Source organism: Myodes glareolus, chromosome 19, assembly GCF_982192425.1.
Source record: "Myodes glareolus chromosome 19, mMyoGla1.1, whole genome shotgun sequence".
Lineage (NCBI taxonomy): Eukaryota > Metazoa > Chordata > Mammalia > Rodentia > Cricetidae > Myodes > Myodes glareolus.
Window position 1 is genome coordinate 21,558,224 of NC_142044.1, and position 22,204 is coordinate 21,580,427.

The 22,204-nt window shown below is 46.1% G+C and overlaps 1 protein-coding gene across 1 annotated transcript in view; it reads right to left on the reverse strand.

Moving 5' to 3' along the window:
• The window catches only part of Anxa13 (annexin A13), a 49,832-nt gene continuing 27,628 nt past the window's right edge, over positions 1–22,204 (reverse strand). The window contains exons 3-11 of the mRNA XM_048457345.3: positions 20,839–20,933; positions 17,785–17,955; positions 14,030–14,063; positions 13,835–13,914; positions 12,666–12,734; positions 11,596–11,697; positions 6,976–7,051; positions 3,141–3,253; positions 1–527 (exon numbers count right to left, since the gene is read on the reverse strand). Coding sequence (XP_048313302.1) covers positions 408–527; positions 3,141–3,253; positions 6,976–7,051; positions 11,596–11,697; positions 12,666–12,734; positions 13,835–13,914; positions 14,030–14,063; positions 17,785–17,955; positions 20,839–20,933 — 860 coding nt within the window. The 3' untranslated portion in view covers positions 1–407. The remainder of the gene's footprint in view (positions 528–3,140; positions 3,254–6,975; positions 7,052–11,595; positions 11,698–12,665; positions 12,735–13,834; positions 13,915–14,029; positions 14,064–17,784; positions 17,956–20,838; positions 20,934–22,204) is intronic.

Genomic DNA, 22,204 nt, shown 5'->3' on the forward strand with positions numbered 1-22,204 from the left:
AACTGTTTAATCTTGTCTTTATTCCGCTTTAGCCATTTAATCTCTGCTTTGGCTCTGTGCATCTGGAAGGCATATAATTTTCTAAACATTTTATTATAAATGTTCATTTTTTTTCACCAACTGCTGATTTCATATGTGCTTAGGAAGCATTCACTTAAAATGCTAAAGGAAGATTGAGAGGCAATTTAGGTTGTTGCTAAGTCGGCATTCAAGGTGAACCACTCAAGTGTTTGGAGGATGCGCTATTGATTTCAACCGTTTGGCCTTGGGGTACCTTACATAGCTGAGGAAACAATCCAGGAAGTGAAGGGTTTTCATGGAAAAGCCCCATTTTCAAGCTTGATTTGTTATGCTCAGGAGTCCTGATAAAGTAGCCTCTCCCTGCGTTCCTATTGCTCTGGTCTGACTCAGTGCAAAAGAGCCACCAGCAATTTCTGGAAGTCCCCAGAGGTGTCAGAGCGAACCATGTCAGAGAGAGACTTCTGATACTTCTGCTGGAACCTGGCTTTTATCCCCTGAAGGTCGACCTGTAGGAACAATGAGAATAGCTTAGGTGACAATACTGATTGTGTGTTGGTTGTAAAAGACAGGCACTGTCCTAACCATCACAATCATTTATTACAGCTTTAAACAGCCCCTTGGGGCTGAGTTGGCATTATTTATATCTTGAGGCTAAGAAAAGGGAAGCCTGTTTTAGTTTCCTAAAAGTAAAAGTGTCACACATGTATTCCATTAAAACTTTATGTAAGGAAGCTAAAATTTAAACTGCACATATTTTCATGTGTTACAAAATATTTTTCTTTTGAATTTTTTATAAGTTTTCGAGAAGGAGTCGTTCACGGGTATCAGAGCTGTACACATGCAGGTGGGAGGTGAGCCCCATTTGCTTTCCAAGACAGTCTGACAGTATTTGCTAGAAGGGTAAACGGATTTTCCAGCCAGAGATTTGAAGTCAAGCATTGCGGGCTGGAGAGATGGCAGCAGTTGAGAGCACTGGCTGCTTTTCCAGAAGACCCGGGTTAGATTCCCAGCAACCACCTATAACTCCAGTTCCAAGGGATCCAATGCCCTGTTCCTGCTTCCCTGGGCATCAGGCAGGACAACAGTTCCAGTTAACACATTTCAAACCTATCACTGTGTGTAGGGCTTATTTTGAATCTAATTCATAGAAAGTTTAAGAATCCAGGCTTGAAGAACAATCAGTAGGAGACTACTCCAAAGTCTGACTGTTCTGCTTCAGATTATTTCAGCTTTAAAAGCAAGGGTTACACTAGGGCAAGGGGAGTCTGGAGGGGGGGGGGGGGTTAACTCCAGACTCCAGATGGGACAAAACTACAACGAAACAGTTTTGTTTGCTGTGTTCTAGTTCCAGTTTGAACTCTGTCTTACATGCTGGACCTACAAACAGTAGACAGCCATCTGGCTCCCTTCTCTTGCTTCTGTGAGAGGCCACGCTGAGACAGAGAAAAGAAGGAAAGATAGGAGCGGGTCAGGGAGTAAGGGGTTGTCTGAAGACGACTTTGTTCTCAAGCCGGAGACTATGGAGGACGGATGCTGTGGGTGGCCCTGCTGCCCTGCTCCGGCATCCTCTGCCTGTCTGGAGGCCCAACTGTGGGGGAGGGGTAGGATGATGGGGTACAGGATTGGGGAAGCTGGCCTGTGGTTCTAGTGCAGGTGGAAGATGAGCGGATCCCCTAAACATACATGTGCCTGGGCCTGAAGCATTCCGAGGGGACTGACCACAGGTGAAGATTGCCTACACTCACATAGGGGCCTGTTCTGAGTTGGAACTGAACATCCATGGTCTGTATCCAAGGGAACCTAGAATGCTGACGAGCCTTCTGGTGAGATTCAATCTCTCTCAGGGCCTGTAGAGCCCTGCTCCTCTCAAGACGTCTCTAGGGGCTGTGTTGTTGAGAGCTGGAGGGACAAAGAAGGTAAGCCCCCCCCCCCAAGGGAGGGAGAGAGACTCACACAGGCGAGAGAATGCAAACTTCCATGGAGGAGCATAGAGGCTGTTCACAGGAGTAAGAGGGGTGGGGGAGGGGAGGGCATGGAGGAGGAGGAGGAGAAAGAGGGGGAGGAAAAATTCCAGGAACAGAAATAAAAAGGAAAGAACTGCCTTGCTGTGAAGCTATATTTAAAAACAACGTCAGATGTTAAGTGTTTGTCGAAAGACATGGATCAGAATTTGGACTGGTACCTCTCCCTCTCTGCTGAACATTTTTTTTTTTAAAGATGTCTGTGGTTTTCAACAGCTTGGCTCCTTTCATTCTCCAAGGTTTCTTCCACAGCAGTGAAATGCCCGCCACTTCCCCTTCATTGCACATCCCCTTCTGACCATGGTCTGACAGCCCAAGTGTTCACTGTGCGGCCTGGTGGCTGCTGCCAAGTTCCTGGGCACATCTTCCCCTCTCTCTCTTTCTAATGCTCCTGTTCTTCTCTGAGATGGGGTGCAAACTGGGCCTTGGGGAGTAAAAGAAGCCCGTTCTTTTTATGTGTAAAGCACTAATATGCGTGTAGTGCATAGGCAGATACTCAGTCTTATCTGTGCTGTTGGATTTGGGTGGGGAGAGATGGTAATTAGACATAAGTCTGTCTAATATGGCTCTTTGAGAGGGTCAGGATTGAGAAAAAGACCAAGAAGCCATTCTATTGGTTTTTTGTTTGGTTAGTTTTGATGTTTTTGTTTGTTTGTTTGTTTTCTGAGAAACCATACTTCTAAGCTGTGCTCTGTTAAATGAAGCGACCGAGGAAATCATTTGCCTGTTATCTCCGTCTTGCTGCAGGATGACCCCTTTCCGTGCCTCTGGTTTGTCTTCCCTAAAATAGACCTGGGCGTAGCTGTGCTACCTTGGAACAACTCCACCAGTTCCCCTTTACACAGCGTCACCAGCTCTCTGGAGCCACAGATGACAAAAATAGAAGCAAGACTTATTATTGTATTTTAATGAAAAGAAGAGGGCTGAAGCAGAGTCCAACACGTTCTGCATATTCTGGGAAGGAGAGGGCTGTCTTTGTCTTACATTTTTGATATGTAGTCCAATAACAATAACAACAACAATAATTGCCAATGATATTAATTGGGGAAAAGACACTGATTAGGGAAAGTTCCATTTTGGGAATTGAGTGTATCTTACCTCAGCCCTGGTCACGATGATGCGAATTAATGTTTCCTCGTCTGTCCCCATACCCTTCATGGCCTTGTACAGTAGGTCAGCAAAATAGCCCTCCAGGTCCTGGGCACATCTCACTGGGAGGGAAAGGAAAGGAGGATGTGAAATGTTTTCGTGGTTTGTGGAACAACCTAGGGACCCCGCATAGGTACAAAGTGTCCAGGCTGTCCGTTGGCCATCTGGACTGGACAGGCAGAGGTTTGGAAGGATCTGACTTTCTACTACTGTGAAATGAGATCTAGAAGGTTCCCTGGGTCAGTGTAGCATGGCTCTCCAGCCAGAACGGAGTCCAATCCACTGCAGAATGAGGAGGATGGCCTTTATTTTCTGCAAGCTCTGGGGAAGGAGAGGAGCCCCTGTCCCACTCATACTGTGCAGGTCTGGGATTTCACTCATGGACACAGCTGGTGCTACCCAGCGGAACCTCTGGGACTAAGCAGGCCTCTGTGGGAAACACAGCTTGACCAGCAGCGTTCCATAATAGAACCTCACGGCTAGAAGGTTTGCTCAGCTGGACCACACCCTGCCTTCTGTGTTCAGAAAGCTCTGCGCTGTTTGTTTTCCTTACTGCATTTGTTTGGGCATCTTCTGTATTATCATCTGCAGGTCCCCAGCACCTTTCATCTGGTCTGTGGGACAAAGATGCTTGTCCCTACTATAAAGATAACCTCTTTATGCTTCTGCTGTGCACTCCTTTCTGGTCCTCCTTTGTCTGCCATCTTTGCTCTATTTACAAGCTGATGAAGCTTAGTCTTTGCTCTTCAACCAGGCACACTGGAGGTAAGTGTCCTGGCTAGTTTTTTTTTTTTTTTCAACTTGACATAGGCTGAAATCATCTGAGAGGAGGGACCCTCAATTAAGAAAATGCCTCTATAAGAACGGCTTGTAGTCAAGACTGTGGGGGCATTTTCTTAATTAGTACTTGAAGTGGGAGGGCCCAGTCCATTGTGGGTGATGCCGTCCCTGGACTGGAGGCCCCATAGGTGGGGAAAGCAGGCTGAGGAAGCCGTGGGAGCAAGGCAGTAAGCAGCACCTCTCCATAGCCTCTGCATAAGCTCCTGCCTCCAATTGAGTTCCTGTCCTGACCCCTCCAATGATGGACTACAATACAGAAGTATCAGTCAAATAAACTCTTTCCTCCCTTAATTGATTTGGCTGTGATATTTCATCACAGCAATGGAAACCCTCACTAAGACAGTAAGGAAGCATTTCTCGCCCATCCTCCCAGGCTCATGGGTATCCACCACAGCAGATGCTGAAGAAAAACAAACCATTTTCTCCTTAGGTTGTCGACAGTTCTCTAGAAAGCATACCAGTATTTTGTTTCTTTAAATTTTGTTTTTTACTTTTTTTTTTCTTGAGACAAGATTTCATTCTATAGCCCAGGCTAGCCTCGAACTCAAGAATCCTCCTGCCTCAGACGGGAGTCATAGTGTTAGAACTCCAGCAATTTTTCAATGTTAGGGATAGTAATGCATTCACTCTCAGTGTGGAATGTGAACCTTAACCTGTGCTGGAGCAGGGCTTTCATTTCTTAGTCACTCTCTGTGTGGTTGGCGTTTCTGAGCGAGGGAGAGGAGCAGAACCTAGGTCAAGAGCTGTTCTTTTGTCCCCAGTCCGTACAACAGCCACCTAAGTTCCAGGGGAAAACCAGAGCACCAGGTATTTTCTCTCTTTATCCTAAGAACAATCCCCAAATTCCTGGTTTGAGGTGGGTGGGAAACCCTGTGCTACTCTGACAAGCGCATACTGTGGTTCCCAGGCTATTGGAGCTGCCAGCATCCACAGGGTTTTCCTATGCCACACAGCACAGATGGATGTCCAAAGGTCATCTCTCTGTCAGTAACAAGTAGTAGAAATCCCTCAGACGGTGGGACCAGGACAGCTAGGAAATATCTGCAACAGACCTGTCTCTGTTGAGTGGGAGAAATGAGAGCCATGGCTCTCCTTACTTTGATCCTCTTTCCTTCAAAGAGCAGGACTTTGCAAACTTAACTGAGCACAAACCATCCCCGGGGAGCTTGTGATAGTGGCTTTCCGAGCGCCATTCCTTTTCTGGTTTCTCTGTGGTAAACCTGGGGTGGGTTCTGGAAACTTTCCTAAAAGGAGATTTTTGAGGTAGGTGGTTCATGGGCTCCACTGGAGAAGTGTTTGTCGTGGAGATCGTGTGATCTCAGTCCCTGTTGATTTGACATCCCTGTATGTAGTTAAGGGATGTCTTTACAATAGATGGAGTAGGGTTGGGGTATCTAGGAAAGAGTGTTTGTGAGGATGATGTACAAGGTCTTCTCAAACCACTTTCACCTTTGGAACCTTGAGTCTATCAGCTCCTATAGTTCACAGCTCCTATCTCCAGAGCCTGTCTTTTTCCTTCCTCTTTATCATTCTTATTGTGTATTTTCTGTCTTTTTCACTGTGACTTAACATATATTTGTGTGTGTGTGTGTGTGTGTGTGTGTGTGTGTGTGTGTGTGTGATTTGTGGACATACAGCTCCTTATGAGCAAGAACTGCATCTTTCGTGCCTCTGATCCCACACTGAGCACAACTCGGGAAAATGCTGTCACTGGTACCTTCTGACTAGACTCTGGGGTCTTTCTGGTTCTCACGTCACAAGTTCAGGAAAGGTCTGGGCCCTCAGAACTCGTCATAGTGTAGAGCACTCTAACCATTTGGGACAGTCTCCATGAAACCCAAAGGACAGCTGCCATGTGTGTTCAGTGTGGGGCATGAGCCGTGTGGGTAACATTGAGAGTTTTGTACACCAGACTGATGTTGGCTGGTTTGAATGTAGAGTGAGCATAATGGGAAAAGGTCAATGGCTGACATTGTTTAAAACAAAACTTGTACAGAAAAAAAAATCCTCCAAACTCCACAAAGGACTTTGGCAATGGGAGCACATTTTTTAGGTTCCAGGGCTGCTAGCTTGGTTCCTCTTCTGGGGGACATGTCTCTCCATCACTGTGCCATTTGGGATGGTTCCCTGGACTCACTACCACAGCAATGTGGACAATAGGCAGTGTCTTCATTCCAGGACTGGAGAAAGGAAAAGGGTGCATGCCAGACATGGCCCCATGCCCATCTCTTTGCTATTTCCTGCCTTTGGCAACACCTGCAGAGAAGGTTCTGGGGTTGGCTTGGCATGGCCAAGATCTAGCCTCCCTCCTCTGTTTCTAAACAGACCTCATTCTTTGAGAACATTGAAGGGAATCCAGTGGAAAAAAAGGAGACCCTCTGGCCATCAGGCATATGCAGAAACTTGTCCGGAGCTCCTAACTGTGGGTACTTTTCAGTGCATGTCATATAAACTGTCACCACACTGCTACCTGAGCTTAGACAATAGTCTCAGGCTTTAATAGATGCTCTTGGGGACTCACACTCTCAGTCCAACCACAGAAGACACTGTGCTGGGCCTCTTAGATGCTCTCTTTAGGACCAGGCACTCAGGGCCCTGGCTGCTTGCTGACTGCTGAGAGCTAGGTCCTTTCTCAGAAGTCCCCTTCCAAGTGAGGGGACTGGCTGCTCAATGTGGCGAATGGTCCTGGAGGCACAGACTGTGTCCAGTGACTGGTTAGTGTGCACTCACTAACAGAGTGCAAAGACTTGGCTGCTTGCTTCACTATGGACACCCCACCTTCAGAGCTCCCTACAGAACAAAACCCCATCACATCCACCTCCTGCTTTGCCCAGTGCTGCTTAGATGTGCTGCTTCCGAAATGATTCCTGTAAGGAGAACCCCATCTCTCAGTATAGTTCTGAGGAACCCACCCTGGGACAGCACCTCCCTAATTTTGCTTTACCTATAGTTAAATAGGCCTTCTTCAAGTCTCCCGATGTTTCTGATTCGATGGCTTCTTCTATGTCTTTGCCAATGAGCTGGAAAGACAAAAGAAACCCAGCCATTACTCCAGTGTTGCTGTGAGCCTCAGCATCCCTCAGCTTCCTTCAGAAAAAGTGCTGCTGTCTTCCAGATTCAGTGCTGTGCCCTGAGGGTGCCTATCCTGCCTCTCGCACTGCAAGGTGGCATGGCTGTCCCTGCCCCCATCCAAGAGGGCACTCACAGTGCTGAGGAGCTGACGGAGTTGACCCCAGGTAGTGCCATTTCCTTAGCTCCATTTTTCTCATCTGTCTAACTAGGGAGTAGAGGGATAATGGATACATACTTGCAACAATATGTTTTATGTATATGTGTGCCTGTGTGTGTGTCTATGAGAGAGAGAGGGGGAGAAAGTCAGAGAGAGAGAGAGAAAGAGAAAGAGAGAGAGAGAGAGAGAGAGAGAGAGAGAGAGAGAGAGAGAGAGAGAGGAGCACACCAATTCAGACTGTGTACAGAGGCCAGTGGAGGATGTGTCCTGCTTTCTCTCTCCTCACCTTGTTGCTTTGACACAGGGTCTCTTACTGAATGCAGAGTTAGATTGGCAGACCACAAACCCATGTGATCCTTCTGTCCCCTGGCCCCCACCATAGCTCTGGGTTACAGGCACCCGTGGCCACTCCTGATGGCTTTTTACGTGGAGATGAGGCTCAAACCCAGGTTCTCATGCTCTCTCATCCTATCCTCGGGCTGCGACAACAACTTGTTACATTGTATAGCGTTACATTGTATAGCGTTACATTGTATAGCGTTACATTGTATAGCATTATGTTCGCTCCCTTTTCCTTTGCAAGTTCCTGGATAGCTGTGGTTGAAACTCTAGCCTGTGTCTCCTCCTTCTCACCTGTCTGGGAACTGAAGACTCAACCATTTACAGTCTGGGTAAAGTAAGGAGAGGCTGTGAAGTTCATGGTGAAACTTGATCTAATGGTTCATCATAGAGCGGGGCTTCAAGGGCCGGAAGCCAGGGGCTGACCACATCAAAATGCCACTTTCCTTTACTGCTGGGTGGTTGTTAATACTCTTATACATTCACTACTGGCTCACGTCGCTTGGCACCGTATTACACACTAGGTTTCTTTCCAAATATTTACAGAAACTAAAGTTAAAGTAAATTGTGCCTATCCTTAGCACAAATACTGCGGGGACCAAGCTCAGAGAAGGCAAATAAAGAGAAAGGAATATGCTCTGTTTGGTTTGAGGGCTTTGTCTCTTTCTTAGAAATTGTCTTTTGAAGATGGGACACAATTGATCCTAAAAATAATCGAGACATTTGAGTACACACTAATAGATTTGGGGGGCGGTTATTGGAAAAATAAAGGCAAACCAAACATTCTTTGCTATGTAAGGACAAAGTTGCATGTATGTGGGGCTATTTAACAAAGGTCTTCTCACCATCCACATATCTAGAAGTCTTTTTTGAAGTAGAGGACATCAGATCAGATCAACCCCCCGCCCGGCCCCAGGCTGCTGCCACCTTTCTGGGCACTTTGTAGGATGGGTATCATTCCCCGGAAACTGGGCCCTTATTGTGCAGACTGAGATTGTATTTCATGAGGATGTTTTATTCACACAGGTCTGGGTTTAAAAAACAAAAAACAAACCCACACTAAGCCACTTTTTGTTTCTATTGTTAGAACTGAGCCAGAACAGTGGTTTTCAGTTTTCTGTAGACTCTCAGCCTCCAAAGGGGACAAAAGAAGAGCCCTGCAGCTCTGAGGAGGCGGGAGGTGCTGCATTCTCGGCACCAATGCCACTTTCTGATCTCTAGGGGGCGATAGTCACACGATGTCTTTTCTCTTCCGGCCTCACCCTTTATTTGTAGCTGCCTAGGTAGGGATGAATATAGTCTGAAGACAACGTGCTGGCCCACGTTATCGGGACCCTCCTTTACAAGCTTTATACCTGGTTCTTTCTTGTTTGTTCGTTTTGTTTTGTTTTGTTTTTCGAGACAGGGTTTCTCTGTAGCTTTGGAACCTGTCCTGGAACTAGCTCTTAGAGTCCAGGCTGGCCTCGAATTCACAGAGATCCGCCTGCCTCTGCCTCCCGAGTACTGGGATTAAAGGTGTGCTCCATCACCGCCCGGCTGAATACCTGGTTCTTAAGGTGTTCTCTGGATTAATCTAGGTTTTCTGATCTTAGGACCAAGCTAACCTCACAGTAGATAAATGGGCTACAGTGCTGGTATGACATTTGCAGGAAGAGCAGGGGACACATGCTCTTCTTCTCACATGTGTTTCCCCAATTTGACAGCATGCCAGCAGTGAAAGCGCCAAAGCCCCTTGTGTGGACCTAGGGATATATATGTAAAGATGCTGACTAGGGAGGTGCATAGAATGGAGGCGGTGGGTATGTGCATGTACCGTTCTTACTGATCCCTGTTTGCAGAACTCACTTTGGCTTTCTAACTGTGTGAGTCTTGTGCTTACTAAAGCCAGGGCCATGATCATTGTGCATGGTTGGCAGTTTCAGAGGCTCTGTTGCTTGATCTGGAATTGGGGAGTGAGTCAGAAGCTAAGACTTGGGCTTAGAGAGGTTGGAAAAAGGGCAAACCCCTGAGCTGTAGTGCCAAATATTGAACCCACCTCTATTCCAGGACCACGTACTACGTAACTTCAGTGGTCACAAACTAGTGTCTTTGTGCTTTGACTAGTGACTTATCCAAACCTTACAGGGCTTGGCTTCCAACAGCAGGATAAACTCTTAAAGAAAAACAGCAGCAAAGTTCAACAACAGTCCAGCAACACTTTAGATTAGAACTACTTTTCTGTAATGATCATGATATCAGATGATTTCCTAATTTGTCCATAGTCACTGTTGGTCCCTAAGGGAAACAACAAACAATGCTAATGTTTATTGAAGACCTACCACAGGGCAGGCACAAAGCGCTCTGGTTCATTCATTGAATCCTTCCTAATGCGATCTAAATCCTCTCGGTAGTATTAACTCTATTTTACAACCGGGGAAACCAAGGCACAGAGCCCCAATAAGCCTAGAACTGACTTCTCAAACTTAAGCATGTGTCAGATTCAAGACTCAAATTCAAATGTGGTTCAGTAGAACCAAAGACAGGGCTGAGAATTTGTCATTTTAGTGGGTTCTCAAGTGACTATGGTGTTTCTGTTTGGGGAAAAATTTGTGGTAATGGCCTAGATCCTAGTCTTTTGTTTTTAGTAATTTATTCAGATAGTCACTGATTTGGGGGGTGGGGAAGTGATGTGTAGTGACCACCAATGTCAGCTGTCCTCAGAAACTCCAACTGTGGTGGCCCTTGTGACGCGGAAAGAGGACATAGATCACGTATTAAGTCCTCCAGCTTAGTAGCCACGGGCTTCAGGCATGGAGAATGGGGAGGATGGGGCCGGCTGCCTTTGATCATGAGACACTGGGCACGATTTGAAAGCAGGGGGCCCTTAAGGCTTACAGTAAGGCCACAATCCCAAAGCTTTGTCTTTTCATCTGCTGGCCGGCCCGCACACACGCGAGGCTAGTTTGAATGAGGAGCAGCCAGCTCCGACCTGGCCCGAGGTAGAGCTCAGCTGGGAGCCCTGGCGCTCTCCTCCACTTTCTGCTACTGACGTGCTGTGTGGTCCTGATAAGTTACAGATGGCTCCTTCCTTTGCAGACTAGCCTTGTCCAGCAGTTGTGGGCCACCATAAAATAGCCACTCAGCCCGTGTGGTAGTTCTGATATTGTTGTGAAATTGAAATCGGGCCCAGAGCATAGAAAGAAGAGGTAGAAGCATTCTCCAGAAACAAAACAGAAGACAAAAGAAATCTGAAACTCCCTGTAGGTTTTTTTTTTTTTTTTTTGCAAATTAAAGGTTTTCCTCTCGGAAAAGAACTTATCGCTAAGGACCTTGAAACAGCCAACTCATTCTGCTGGCTCATGGCAATCATGAGATTAAAAACATAAAACTCATGCTTGTTTTTCTCAGGAGCCTTTTTCTGAGGTATGACAATCAGTCCTGTGAGTCTGACAGTAAATTATAATCATAAAAATAAAAGCAAACATTTGTATGCTTGCCACATGGCAGATATGGTCCTGAGCCTGCATCCGATCCCACACTTAAAATGATGTGAGGGATGATGCCCATGGACAGGTCTCACCAGATATGGTCCTGAGCCTGCATCTGATCCCATGCTTACAATGCTGTGAGCAGTGATGAAGCCCATGAACGGGTCTTGCTGAAGGGGAGGGGGAGGTTAGCCTTTCACTGTCGCTAGATCCAGGATTTGCATCCTGGACCCCCTGAGTCTAAAGCTTTGCTCCTAAACATGACATTTCTCTTCTGCCCTAGCTCTGCTGTAACCTAGAATGTACCAACCTCAGTTCCACATTTGGAGTGGGTCAATTCTGCACAGCTAAGCCGTTCTGTATGTGTTTAGCAGTATCCTGGTCCTTCCTTCTCCTACCATTGAGAACCTCTGATATAAATGATCCCATCCCCAACACTCGGTCCTACAACCCAGGTCTTGGCTTCCTTTAGATATAGCTCAGGACTGCGTCAGAAGAAACCCTTGAGCCTCAGGGCTTCATTACTTACAATCTGATAGGCCTGGAAGGTGGCACGCAGCTGCTTGTAGCTCCTCTTGGCCAGGACTTCATTGAAGGCAAGCTCATCGGTACCCCAGCGGCCTTCTCCTGCCTTAGGGGCCAAGTGCAAACAACGTGAAAAGAACCCGTGCAAAGAGACGGAACATACATTGCTGTTGACGCTGGGTAGGCAGGCACTTAAATATAACGTGATGTAGAATTCTATGACCGCCATGTCACACACCACAGCTGTGTCTCCCGACTGTCAGAATGTGGTGAAAAATCCTTGAGTCTGCACTTCTCAATGTACCAGAAACCGATGAGACAGGGCGTGCTCCCTATTGCTACCCTTGTGCACCAACTCAAGGTCTGCATCCTCAACAGCCCCTGGTGTTATTACAACATCACTTACATTCTGGTTTGGACTCTCTATCTTGTGGGTTCGTGAGAAGAAGTACTAATGCAGAGATCTGGTCCATCACGATATGAGAGAGAGAAGGGTTATTCTCTCACTCCACGAGTGTGCCACCCTCTTGTAAATGCTCAACAAAACTCCCTTCAAACCCACAAAGCAGATCCTACTTGGGGTATTTGCTTTTCAGGGAGTCCCCTCCAATCTCTCTTGGAAGTACACGCTTTATTAATAAACTTCGGCATAAACTATCTATGCCTTTCAGCCAAATTCTTTCCTTTATGAAGGCAAGAGCCAAGAGTCCCCATAAGACTGTGAGCAGGCCTCACTTACAGAGAAGGACAAAATCTGCATGAGATAGAAGTCATGGAAAGATGGAGCACTTGAAGCCTCCAGCCTCCAGATATGCGACATATCTGCCTGTATTGCTATTTATTCCATCCTGTGTTCCAAAATGGATCTGAGGTGGTTGGCCCCACAGCATAAGAACAGGAACGAGTCTTTATAATATGATCTTTGCAGATTATAGCATAAATTCACTTATCAGAAGACATATTTCATTCCAAAGTAACTCTCATTTGCAGGGAACAAAGAAATGCCTGTTACAACAGCGCTAATAAGTAAAAAACCAAAAGAATGCGTGGGGCCAGGTGCATGCAAACACTTACATCGTACAAATCTTTGGCATCCTGACCAGCCAGGTCTTTGTCCACGGTACCTTCTTCATCTCGATTGGCCTACAAAGATAGACGGATTGCCATTAGCTCAAGTACCTGCTAGATCACAGAAAAGCCCAGTGAGCCCTGTGATGCAGGGGTGACTTTGGGGGAAAAGAGATGGCTGCTGAAGCTCTCTGCTCAGTCTGACAGAGTGGCAAGGCCTGCTCTTTGCTGCCACCTTTTGGGAAAGATTGAAAGCAGTCTAATGTCTGTGATTCTCTCTCTCTCTCTCTCTCTCTCTCTCTCTCTCTCCCTCCCTCCTTTCTCTCCTTTCTCTCCTCTCTCATACCCAACAATCATCACTCACTCACCAAATCCACAGTCTTCAGTGAAAGCTAATAGTAACCTCGTATCCACTAGGAAGCAAGCATCCTCCTTCCACAAATACCAAATGCCATCATTCGGTGGTTAATGCTAAAGAACTCTGAAAGTTGGTCATGGGAGACGATGGATGTTTAAAGACATAGGTAAATGACAGAGTGCTAAAATGACCCCAGTGACCTTTCCTTGGGTATGGATGGAGCAATAAAGCGGATGGGATGGTATCTCATGATGACGTCATGTCAGATAGCGACATCATGTCAGATAGCATGGCAGTGTTTTGTTGGTATAATCCAGGCCTCTAATCTGGCAAGTGGATCCAAAGGGAAATTATCCTGGATGACCCCTGGCCTAATCAGATGGGCGTCCTTAAGGATCCGAAGTGGAAGTTCCGGAGGAACTCTTGCTGCTGGCTTTGGAGAAAGCAGGCAGCCGGGCTATAAGCTGGTGGCAGGGGTGGAGGGGCATGCAGTAGGAGACTGGAGAAAGTTCCAGGAACTCCTAATGGCCTCTGGGTGACAGCTAGAAAAGAAACAATCACATCAGGCAGAGGGCTCCAAGGAGATGAATTCTCCCTGAACCTTGGGTGGCCGACATGTTGATTTTACCCGTGAAGGCATTTGCTAACAGATATCTGGACCCTTGGCCTACGGGCCTTGGTGGATAATGAGCCATGATGCGTTGAGCAGTGAAGTGTGGAGAGTGCACAGAGGTCTGTCAGTGAGAACTGGATGACATCTGTCTGTCTGGAGCCTGTGATGCAGAAGATCTTAAAGACCCATTCTGTTTATCTTCACCTGTAGCACGGACACCAGAATCTTTCTGAGAGCTCCGCTTGTATCGCCTTTGACATCAGATTCAAGGTTCTTGTCAAACACTTTTGAGAAAGAAAAAGGGAAAGTGGATGACTGAGTTGCCAGCAATTTTTTTAAACAAAACAAGCCAACCCAACCAACAAAACTTAATCCGAAGCCAGAACCAAAGTTACTTACGCCTTTGGTAGGCTTCTTTGATGGCGATGATTTCCTAGGAAGATGATAGAAACAATTAGTGTGCAAGCTTGGAGCCAATAGGAAACAGAGATGAGGCAGATGTCCATCTCCAGGTACAGGGGGCCTTTGTGACTTCCTACTGAGACGGTTGTCCCTACAGAGCAGGGCACAGGCCTATGGGGAATCTGCCAGTGTAAAATGACTCTTTCTGTGTTAAACATTTCAAACATATAAGTAGTGTGTGCAGACAGTCTCCTTAGACATGGCGTCAACTTCGGGGATCTGCCACCAGACAAATGAAGACAATGTAACCTCTGACCATGAAAAGAAAGAAATTCTGTCATCTGTGACAACATGGTTGATTCTGGAGTACACGGAATGAAATAATCCAGACACAAAAAGTCATGCGCCCTATGAACTCACTCATTTATGGAGTATAAAAAAGGTAACCTCATAGGTATGGAAAGCAGAATGGTGGTTACCAAAGGCCGGAGAAATAGGGGCCCATGATGCTTAGTTACAGTGTATGGTGGTTTGAATGAGAAATGCCCCCCATAACTCAGGTATTTAACCACTTGGTCCCCAGTTGCCAGCTCTGTTTGTGAAGGCTATGGGAAGGTACAACCTTGCTGGAAGAAGTATGTCACTGGGAGGGGGCTTTGAGAGTTTAGAGCCTCATGTTGTATGGCTTCGTGTTTGCAGTTGAAGATGCGATCTCTCAGCTTCTTGTTTGTGCTGCCATGCCTTCTTGCCGTGACGGGCTTTATCTCCCTGGAACCGTAGGTCACAATAACCCCTTCCTGCTCTGAGCTACTCTTGGCTTTTATAACAAAAACAGAAAAGTAACTGGTACCCGTGAGACAGGAGCGAGATGTCCCAGTGGGCACAGCAGGACAGTCGGAGTTAACAAGAATATATCGTATAGTTCAACATGGCTAGAAGAGAGGACCCTGAATGTTCTCACCATAAAGGCATGATAGATATTTAAGGTATTCACTGAATAACCAGGAACTCACTGGTTATTCAAACTTGGCCATGATACTTTGTCTATATGTATCAAACTATTGCACCTTAGCCCAAACATAGCTTCACGGATGGCATGCCAGTTGGTACTAGGAAGACAAAGTATTACAGCTAAGCTAATACCATTCCCTATCTCTTAACCCAGGCTCATTTCCTCATCCCCACCCGTACAATCAAGGCTAGAGTCCAGTGTGTATTTTACAGGTTTCTACCTCTGTCTTGTATACTTGTATCTATGCTTACTGTACTATCCAAGCCAAATGTCAACCATCTTTGTAGGTTCAGTTATGCCCGCTTGCAGAAGACCATCACAGCTTAGCTTGTTGACCACTGACCTTCCTTCATGGGAGAAGGGGATGTAGAGGATCATGGAGCCCTTACCTAAACATACAGCCAGTTTTTCCAACCATTTCTATGGAATTCTTCCATAATTGTAACGGTGACAGAAAGGAGGAGCAAGAGGTATATAGGCTGAGAGGGGCTAGGGAAGGGAGCCGCATCTATGCAGTCGTAGAGGAGTGGGCGTACACACTGGGTGCAGACCTTCCATTGTGGCTGTTTTAATGCCACCCACACTCTTGCCTGTAACCCCTCCCTCTCTGCTCTATGAGAAAGACTAATAAACTCACTGGTTCCCCAGAGCCAATTTTGTAGAATCATACTCTGGTTTGTCACTGGGACCTTCGAGGAAGACATTGTTCACATCTCCCTGAGGAAAGAAATCTTAGCAACAGAATTTATAGAACTATTTTGTATACATCATATGTTTAGCCAGTGGAAAACAGTGCTGACTGTTTTGTGGCTTGTTTCTAGCTCCATATTGTCCTGGAGGTCCAGCTAGCCTCTAACACAGATCGTCCATGTTTTTCTGGGAGAGACAGAAAGTGTCCCATGCTAGGAGACGCCCCGGTTGACTTAGCTAGCCTCCCACGGGTGGCTGCTTAGGTGGTTTCCAGTTTGACTCTGCTTTAAACAGCGGGCAGGGTCAGCAGTGCAAGCTTCCCTCTAGAATGTGCTCTGGCAGCAATCCTTTGACATCATCCCTGTCAAGGCGCTGGCCTCAGAGCGGTCTCAACTTACGCTCCAGCCAGCTGTGAGTAAGAGCAGTCATTTCCCGGTACCCGGCTCATAAGGGAGTGGAAAGGAAAGTCAGACAGGAGCAGGTGTGGGGAGGGCATCAACTGAGCAGGTGTGGGCTGTGATGGGGGAGGGAGGGCAGGCCAGGTGGTAGGGCTGTCGTTTTGTTTATGCAGCTCCCTCCCCTTTGTTTTTAACACCTACCCTTGGGATCTATGTGACCCCAGCTTTCCCCACCTTCACTCTGTACGTGTTTTCCTTCTTTTTTACCACCAGGTGTATTTGATTGAAAGAAAGGCTTTGCTGGTTGCTTGGATCTTAAAGGAACCATGCTAAGATTAGGAAAACAATAATAGGGAGAACCATTTCATTAAAGCAGACACTGCTTGCTCTTGACATTACTGCTTCTTTTCTGGGACCTGGGCATCTCTGGGAAGGTCGGGCATGGATAGGGAAAATGGGGTGGCACCAGATGGGACCTGCATTAATCCTCCTCTGAGGTTCTACCCTATCTCCTTGTGATGGAAGGGTTACAGGCTGGGGATTTAGCTCATTGGTACATCATTTGCCTGGTAGGTGTGGGCTCTGAGTTTAATTCCCAGCACTGTCTATCATCTCTCTCTCTCTCTCTCTCTCTCTCTCTCTCTCTCTCTCTCTCTATTAATTTTTATTGAGCTCTACATTTTTCTCTGCTCCCCTCCCTGCCTCTCCCCTCCCCTTCAACCCTCTCCCAAGGTCCGCACGCTCCCAATTTACTAAGAAGTTCTTGTTCTTTTTCTACTTCCCATGTAGATTAGATCCATGTATGTCTCTCTTAGAGTCCTCATTCCTGTCTAGGTTCTCTGGGATTGTGATTTGTAGGTTGGTTGAAATGGAAGGATTTTATTAACCCCCACGATTCAGAGGATTCACGATTGCTGCAGTGGCTTGGGTCATGGTGGTCCTGTGACGTCATGACTGAGCTTGAGTCTGGGACAAGCCAAGGAAGGAGGTGGCCAGCAGCAGCAGGTCACGTGGTCACACTGAAGCACGGTGGCAGGGCAGTGCTTCCGATTTTCCCTGCTATCTGCTCTACCCACTGCCAGTGTCCCCTCCCGGGAGCTTGAGAATGTCGGGCTTTTCTGGCACTTTCTTTTCCTTGCCTACTCATTTTGCTGGGGTTGGTGGTTGTGGAGAAGGACGGGTTCTCTAAGAGTGATCCATGGGTCTTTCTCTTGACCCTCCTGGCTTGGGGAACCAAAGACAAGCTGGCTCACGCCTGCACCTTAGCAAATAATTTGTGTAGCTCCTGAAAGAGAGGGGTGCATTCTCAAGTAGAAAGAACTTCTGACAGAAGGATGCAGGACCGGGCTTGGGGATGTGGCTCGGTTGATAGAGTGCTTGTTAACCTTGTACAAAGCCTTCAGTTTGATCTTGAGTACCACGTAAAACTGGGTTTGGTGGTTCATGTCTATAATCCCAACACCCAAGAGACAGAGACAGGAGGATTAGGAGCTCTTCCTGCTTGGGCTTAGCAGACGTATTTCTGCCCAGAACCTTGTCCACTACGGATACCATGTAGGGGGATGAGCTTCCTCCAAGGGGGCTCAGCCATCTCCGATGCTTGAGTGACCTGTCCCGCAGGAAGTGGGACTGAGGGCTCAAGGGAGACTGACCTTATTGCTTCTTGTGCAGAGGATCTCTATGAGCACCGTCTCATCTGTGCCGGCGCCCTTCATGGCTTTCTGCAACTGCCGTGCGGCATATTCGCTGGGGCGATCCAGAAGGGCCAAGGCGGTCTTCTCGAAGTTTCCGCTCAGTTCACTCTTGAGCACGCCCTCTAGGTCCTGCAGGGAGCACAGAGCAGATGACTGTGGTGTCGTGGGAAGAGGAGGTGAGCGTCTGCCCACAGGACTATATGAGTTTCAGGGCCAGGACACCTGCTCTAGACAGCAAGAACCGCTTGATCTTGAGGACAGTGGTCACCGCAATGACCCATTCCTCTCTCCCCTACCCCTCAGTCTGGCTGAGAGGCATCTTGCTCAGGGCTGAGGTGCCTGTCCCAAGATGAATTACAACAGCAAGAATATTCACAGAACATTTTAGAGTTCTGAGAGCTTCTCTCAGCGAAGTTCCACACAGCTCTGCAAAGCTGGCAGATGAACTGTTATCTCCACCCAATAAACCGCAGAAAATGAAGAATTTGCCCCAAACATTCAGCTAGAAAAGACTCAATAATTTCCACTATTGGTCAGTGTTTTTATATGGGAGAATAGCAAGACTTACATGATAGGGTCATGGGAGAATCAGAATCCGTGAAAAACTCTTCACAGTGCCCACATTTGATGGTCAAAAAGTATTCATGGTAATATATATTATGCAAGAATATTATCATTCCATCCAGAAAAGAATTTTCTGAGAAAATACAAATCAACTGTTTCTCTGATTATACCTCTGAGCTCCGGGTTAGGGAGGAAAAGGCAAAAACTTTTACACAAGGGGATCTGCTGTGTTCAAAGGGGACTGCGATATCATTCCTCTGTCCCTACTGTCACTTCACTTGCCACTGCATCGTGTGAAGGCAGGGCTGCCACAAGACTGTACAGTATGGGTCCACTAAGATATATGAAATGCATTTTCCCAGCTCGGATAGATAATGCTTAGGACTGCAGAGAGGCCGCAGCTCCTCTGTCTTTTGACCCACAGGCATGAAAGCCAAGCTGATATTTTATACGCTTCCAAGCCTAAGAAGCAGGCTTCAGGAAGCTCGGATGCTTGTCCCAGCTTCTCTAATAACTGCCCATGGTTCCTTGGTGTCGCTATTCTTGGGGCTCAGCAGGTGTGAGGATTTAGGGATGAGTGTTTGACCTCCTCTGAAGTTTTAAGCATCTCTTTGGTGGTCTCCGCTCTCAGGGGATCATCAAATGCTTGGCACAGGACGGTCTCCCGGCTTTTGTGCTAGAACATGCTCTCTTATTTCTCAGCCGAGTCCCTAGACCCACGTTTACTTTTGTGTTGGACAAGAGTTCAAGGTGTCTTGTGTCTGACTTTCTATTTTATTGGGCTATAAATAGAAGTAAGTTGGAGGATGTCTGTTTAGAGTCAGGCGTGTAGAAAAGGATGAAAATTCCACTTCTACCCAATGAGGTGAACTTATTTTCATAAAAATAAAATTTTTATGAAATTTCAAAAAAAATGAAAATGAGACTCACTCATTTTCGTAAAAAGTGACATCAACAAGCCTGATTATTAAGAGAGACACAAACAACAACACATGCAATAGCACAGCCTTTGAGCATTTGTTATATAAATAAACAGCCCCATTATGGCACCAGTCTCCTGGGAATAGACGCTGGCCTCGCTCACTGAAGACTTGAACATGGGTCCTGGTTCTTTATATGTTGACAAGTGAGTAACTAAACCTAATGAACACTTGAAGATTATGTATAATAACATCAACAATAAGAAGAAGAACAAAAGGAAAAGGGAGAAAGAACTAAATGCTAAAAGTTAAGGAAACTGAGAATTCTTTAAAAGTTTTCTGTACTGAAAGCCACAACCAATCAAAATGCTGAATTGTGGAGCCCAGCCCCAAGGCATACATCTACAATGCAACTCTTGCCCCTAGGGCTCAGGGAAAGAAAGTTGTAAGAGCCAGAGAATCCAGGAGTTCGCTGTGAGATTGGGTCTCCTAGGGATATCAGAAGTTACACCCATAAAGTCTCACCAACATGACTGCCCAAACACAAGCTGAACATGGACAAGAACAATAGACATGCCAAAGTGGACAGAGGTCGGGGAGGAGGCACCACGGGCCTTTAACTCCACAGACAACAGATGAAAACTGGTAGTGGGAGAAATTCTCCTCCACAGGGAAGAGTTTATCAATTGGCTATCCAACACCAAATAGTCAACCCTGAAAACATGCAAGTAACGTTATACAGACTGAACAAGTTGCATTGTATATTTAAGAATACATATATGCATGCATATACATATATGTATATGTATGTATGTATGTATATGTATGTATGTAACAACAATTAAAAAAAAGAGGCCATGAATTTGAAAGAGAGCAATGAGGGTTATATGGAAGAATTTGGAGGGAAAAAAGGGAAGGGGGAAATGATAAAATTATATAATCTCAAAAATAAAAGAAATAATTTTGAAGTTTTCTGAACAAATAATTTATGAAGAAATATGAATCTCAAAGACAGCATACAAGAATATTTCTATCTTAAGCCCCACTTGTGGGAACTTGTTTTCAAATCACTATCTTGCTTATGAATTATTGTGTGGAAGTCGTCCAAACTGAATGAAAAATGAGCAAACGTAATAGAAAAATGAAGTCAATTAAAAAACAATGAGTTGCTGGGCAGTGGTGGCGCACACCTTTAATCCCAGCACTCGGGAGGCAGAGGCAGGCGGATCTCTGTGAGTTTGAGGTCAGCCTTGCCTATAAGAGCTAGTTCTGGGACAGGCCCCAAAGCTACAGACAAACCCTGTCATGAAAAACCAAACCAAACAAAATTAAACAAAAATCAAAAACAAAACCAAAAAAACCAATGAGTTAAGGGGTATTGATTTTATAGGCACTAAGTTGGCCTAGCAATCTTTGTCTAGCCAATTAAAAGTTCCAAGTGCATTTTTCTCAGACTGTGTTCTAACTCCAGCCACGTTGTCCCTCTAGGGGTGTGCAGAGGAGGCTGAACTGGCTCAACCCTGCATACCTTGCCATACTTCGTCTTGTACTTCTGCTTGATCTGTTGCCTCTGCTCCGATGTCCTGATGGATAAGACCTCGATGATGGCCGCCTCATCCGTTCCTGAGGTGCAGGAGACAGAAACAAAGTCTCAGTGATCAAGAAATATGATGAACGCTGCTGTCATCAAAGAAGCCATGACTCTGACTTGAAAAGGGCCAGGGTCTAGAATGGGGCTGGATGATCTGGATGGCTGTGCTGCCTTGTGCTGAAAACCATATTCTTTCTACTCAGACAAATATCCATGGAGGCCTCCCCGGTGTGCTGTGCAGTAAGAGGCATGGTTAGAAAGAGAAATGTCAGTGGCACATTCCCAAACTTAATTCCCAGGGGAATGAAAAACATCTGCACTAACCCTGAGCAGGAACATTGGTCAAAATCGGCCGAAGGTAGAAAGCTCCCAAAGTTCATCAGGAGAAAAATGGCTGAACGAAATATGGGGTACCCATACAGTAGAGTGCTACTGGGTCTCAAGAAGGACTAGAGTACAGAAAAATATGAAGGAACCCTGGAAATGTTAGACGAAGTGAAAGGGACCAATCACAAAAGACCACAAATTGTAGGATTCTATTCATGTGAAAGGATTCCGTAGGGGCAGAAAGTGGGTTAGGAACTGACAGAGAGGACAGGGTGTATGAAAAGATGAAAGTATTCTAAAATCAATCAGTTATCTATGGCCATGCCATCCTGAACACACCCAATCTCATTTAAAATCAATTAACTATGGTCGGGCTACATATATTTATAAAATGCAAGAAAACACTTGTAGTGGTTTGAAAGAAAATGGCCCCCAGAGGGAGTGCCACTAATGGGAGGTGGGGCCTTGTTGGAGGAGGTGTGACTTTATCAGAGGAATGTGTCACTGTGGGGGTGGGCTGTGCTCAAGCTACACCCAGTGAGACAAACTACCTCTTGTTACCTGCGTATCAAAATGAAGAACTCTCAACTCCTTCCCCAGCACCATGTCTACCTGCATGCTGCCATGTCCCACCACGATGATAATTGACTGAACCTCTGAACTGTAAGCCACCCAATTAAATGTTTTCCTTTGTGAGAGCTGCCATGGTCATGGGGTCTCTTCACAGCAATAGAAACCCTAACTAAGATAACACTGGGCTGTGTATTTTCAATGGGGGAAATTATATGGTTTATAAATTCTATCTCAATAAAGTTAGTTTTTAAAGAAACCTAATAAAGGGTATGGCTTGTTCCTTATCCTCTGGGTACTTATAACTGAATAGAGAAGACTGAAGCCCAAATTGACAGAATATTGATCTTATCCACAAACTCGTGTGTGTGTGTGTGTGTGTGTGTGTGTGTGTGTGCGCGCACGC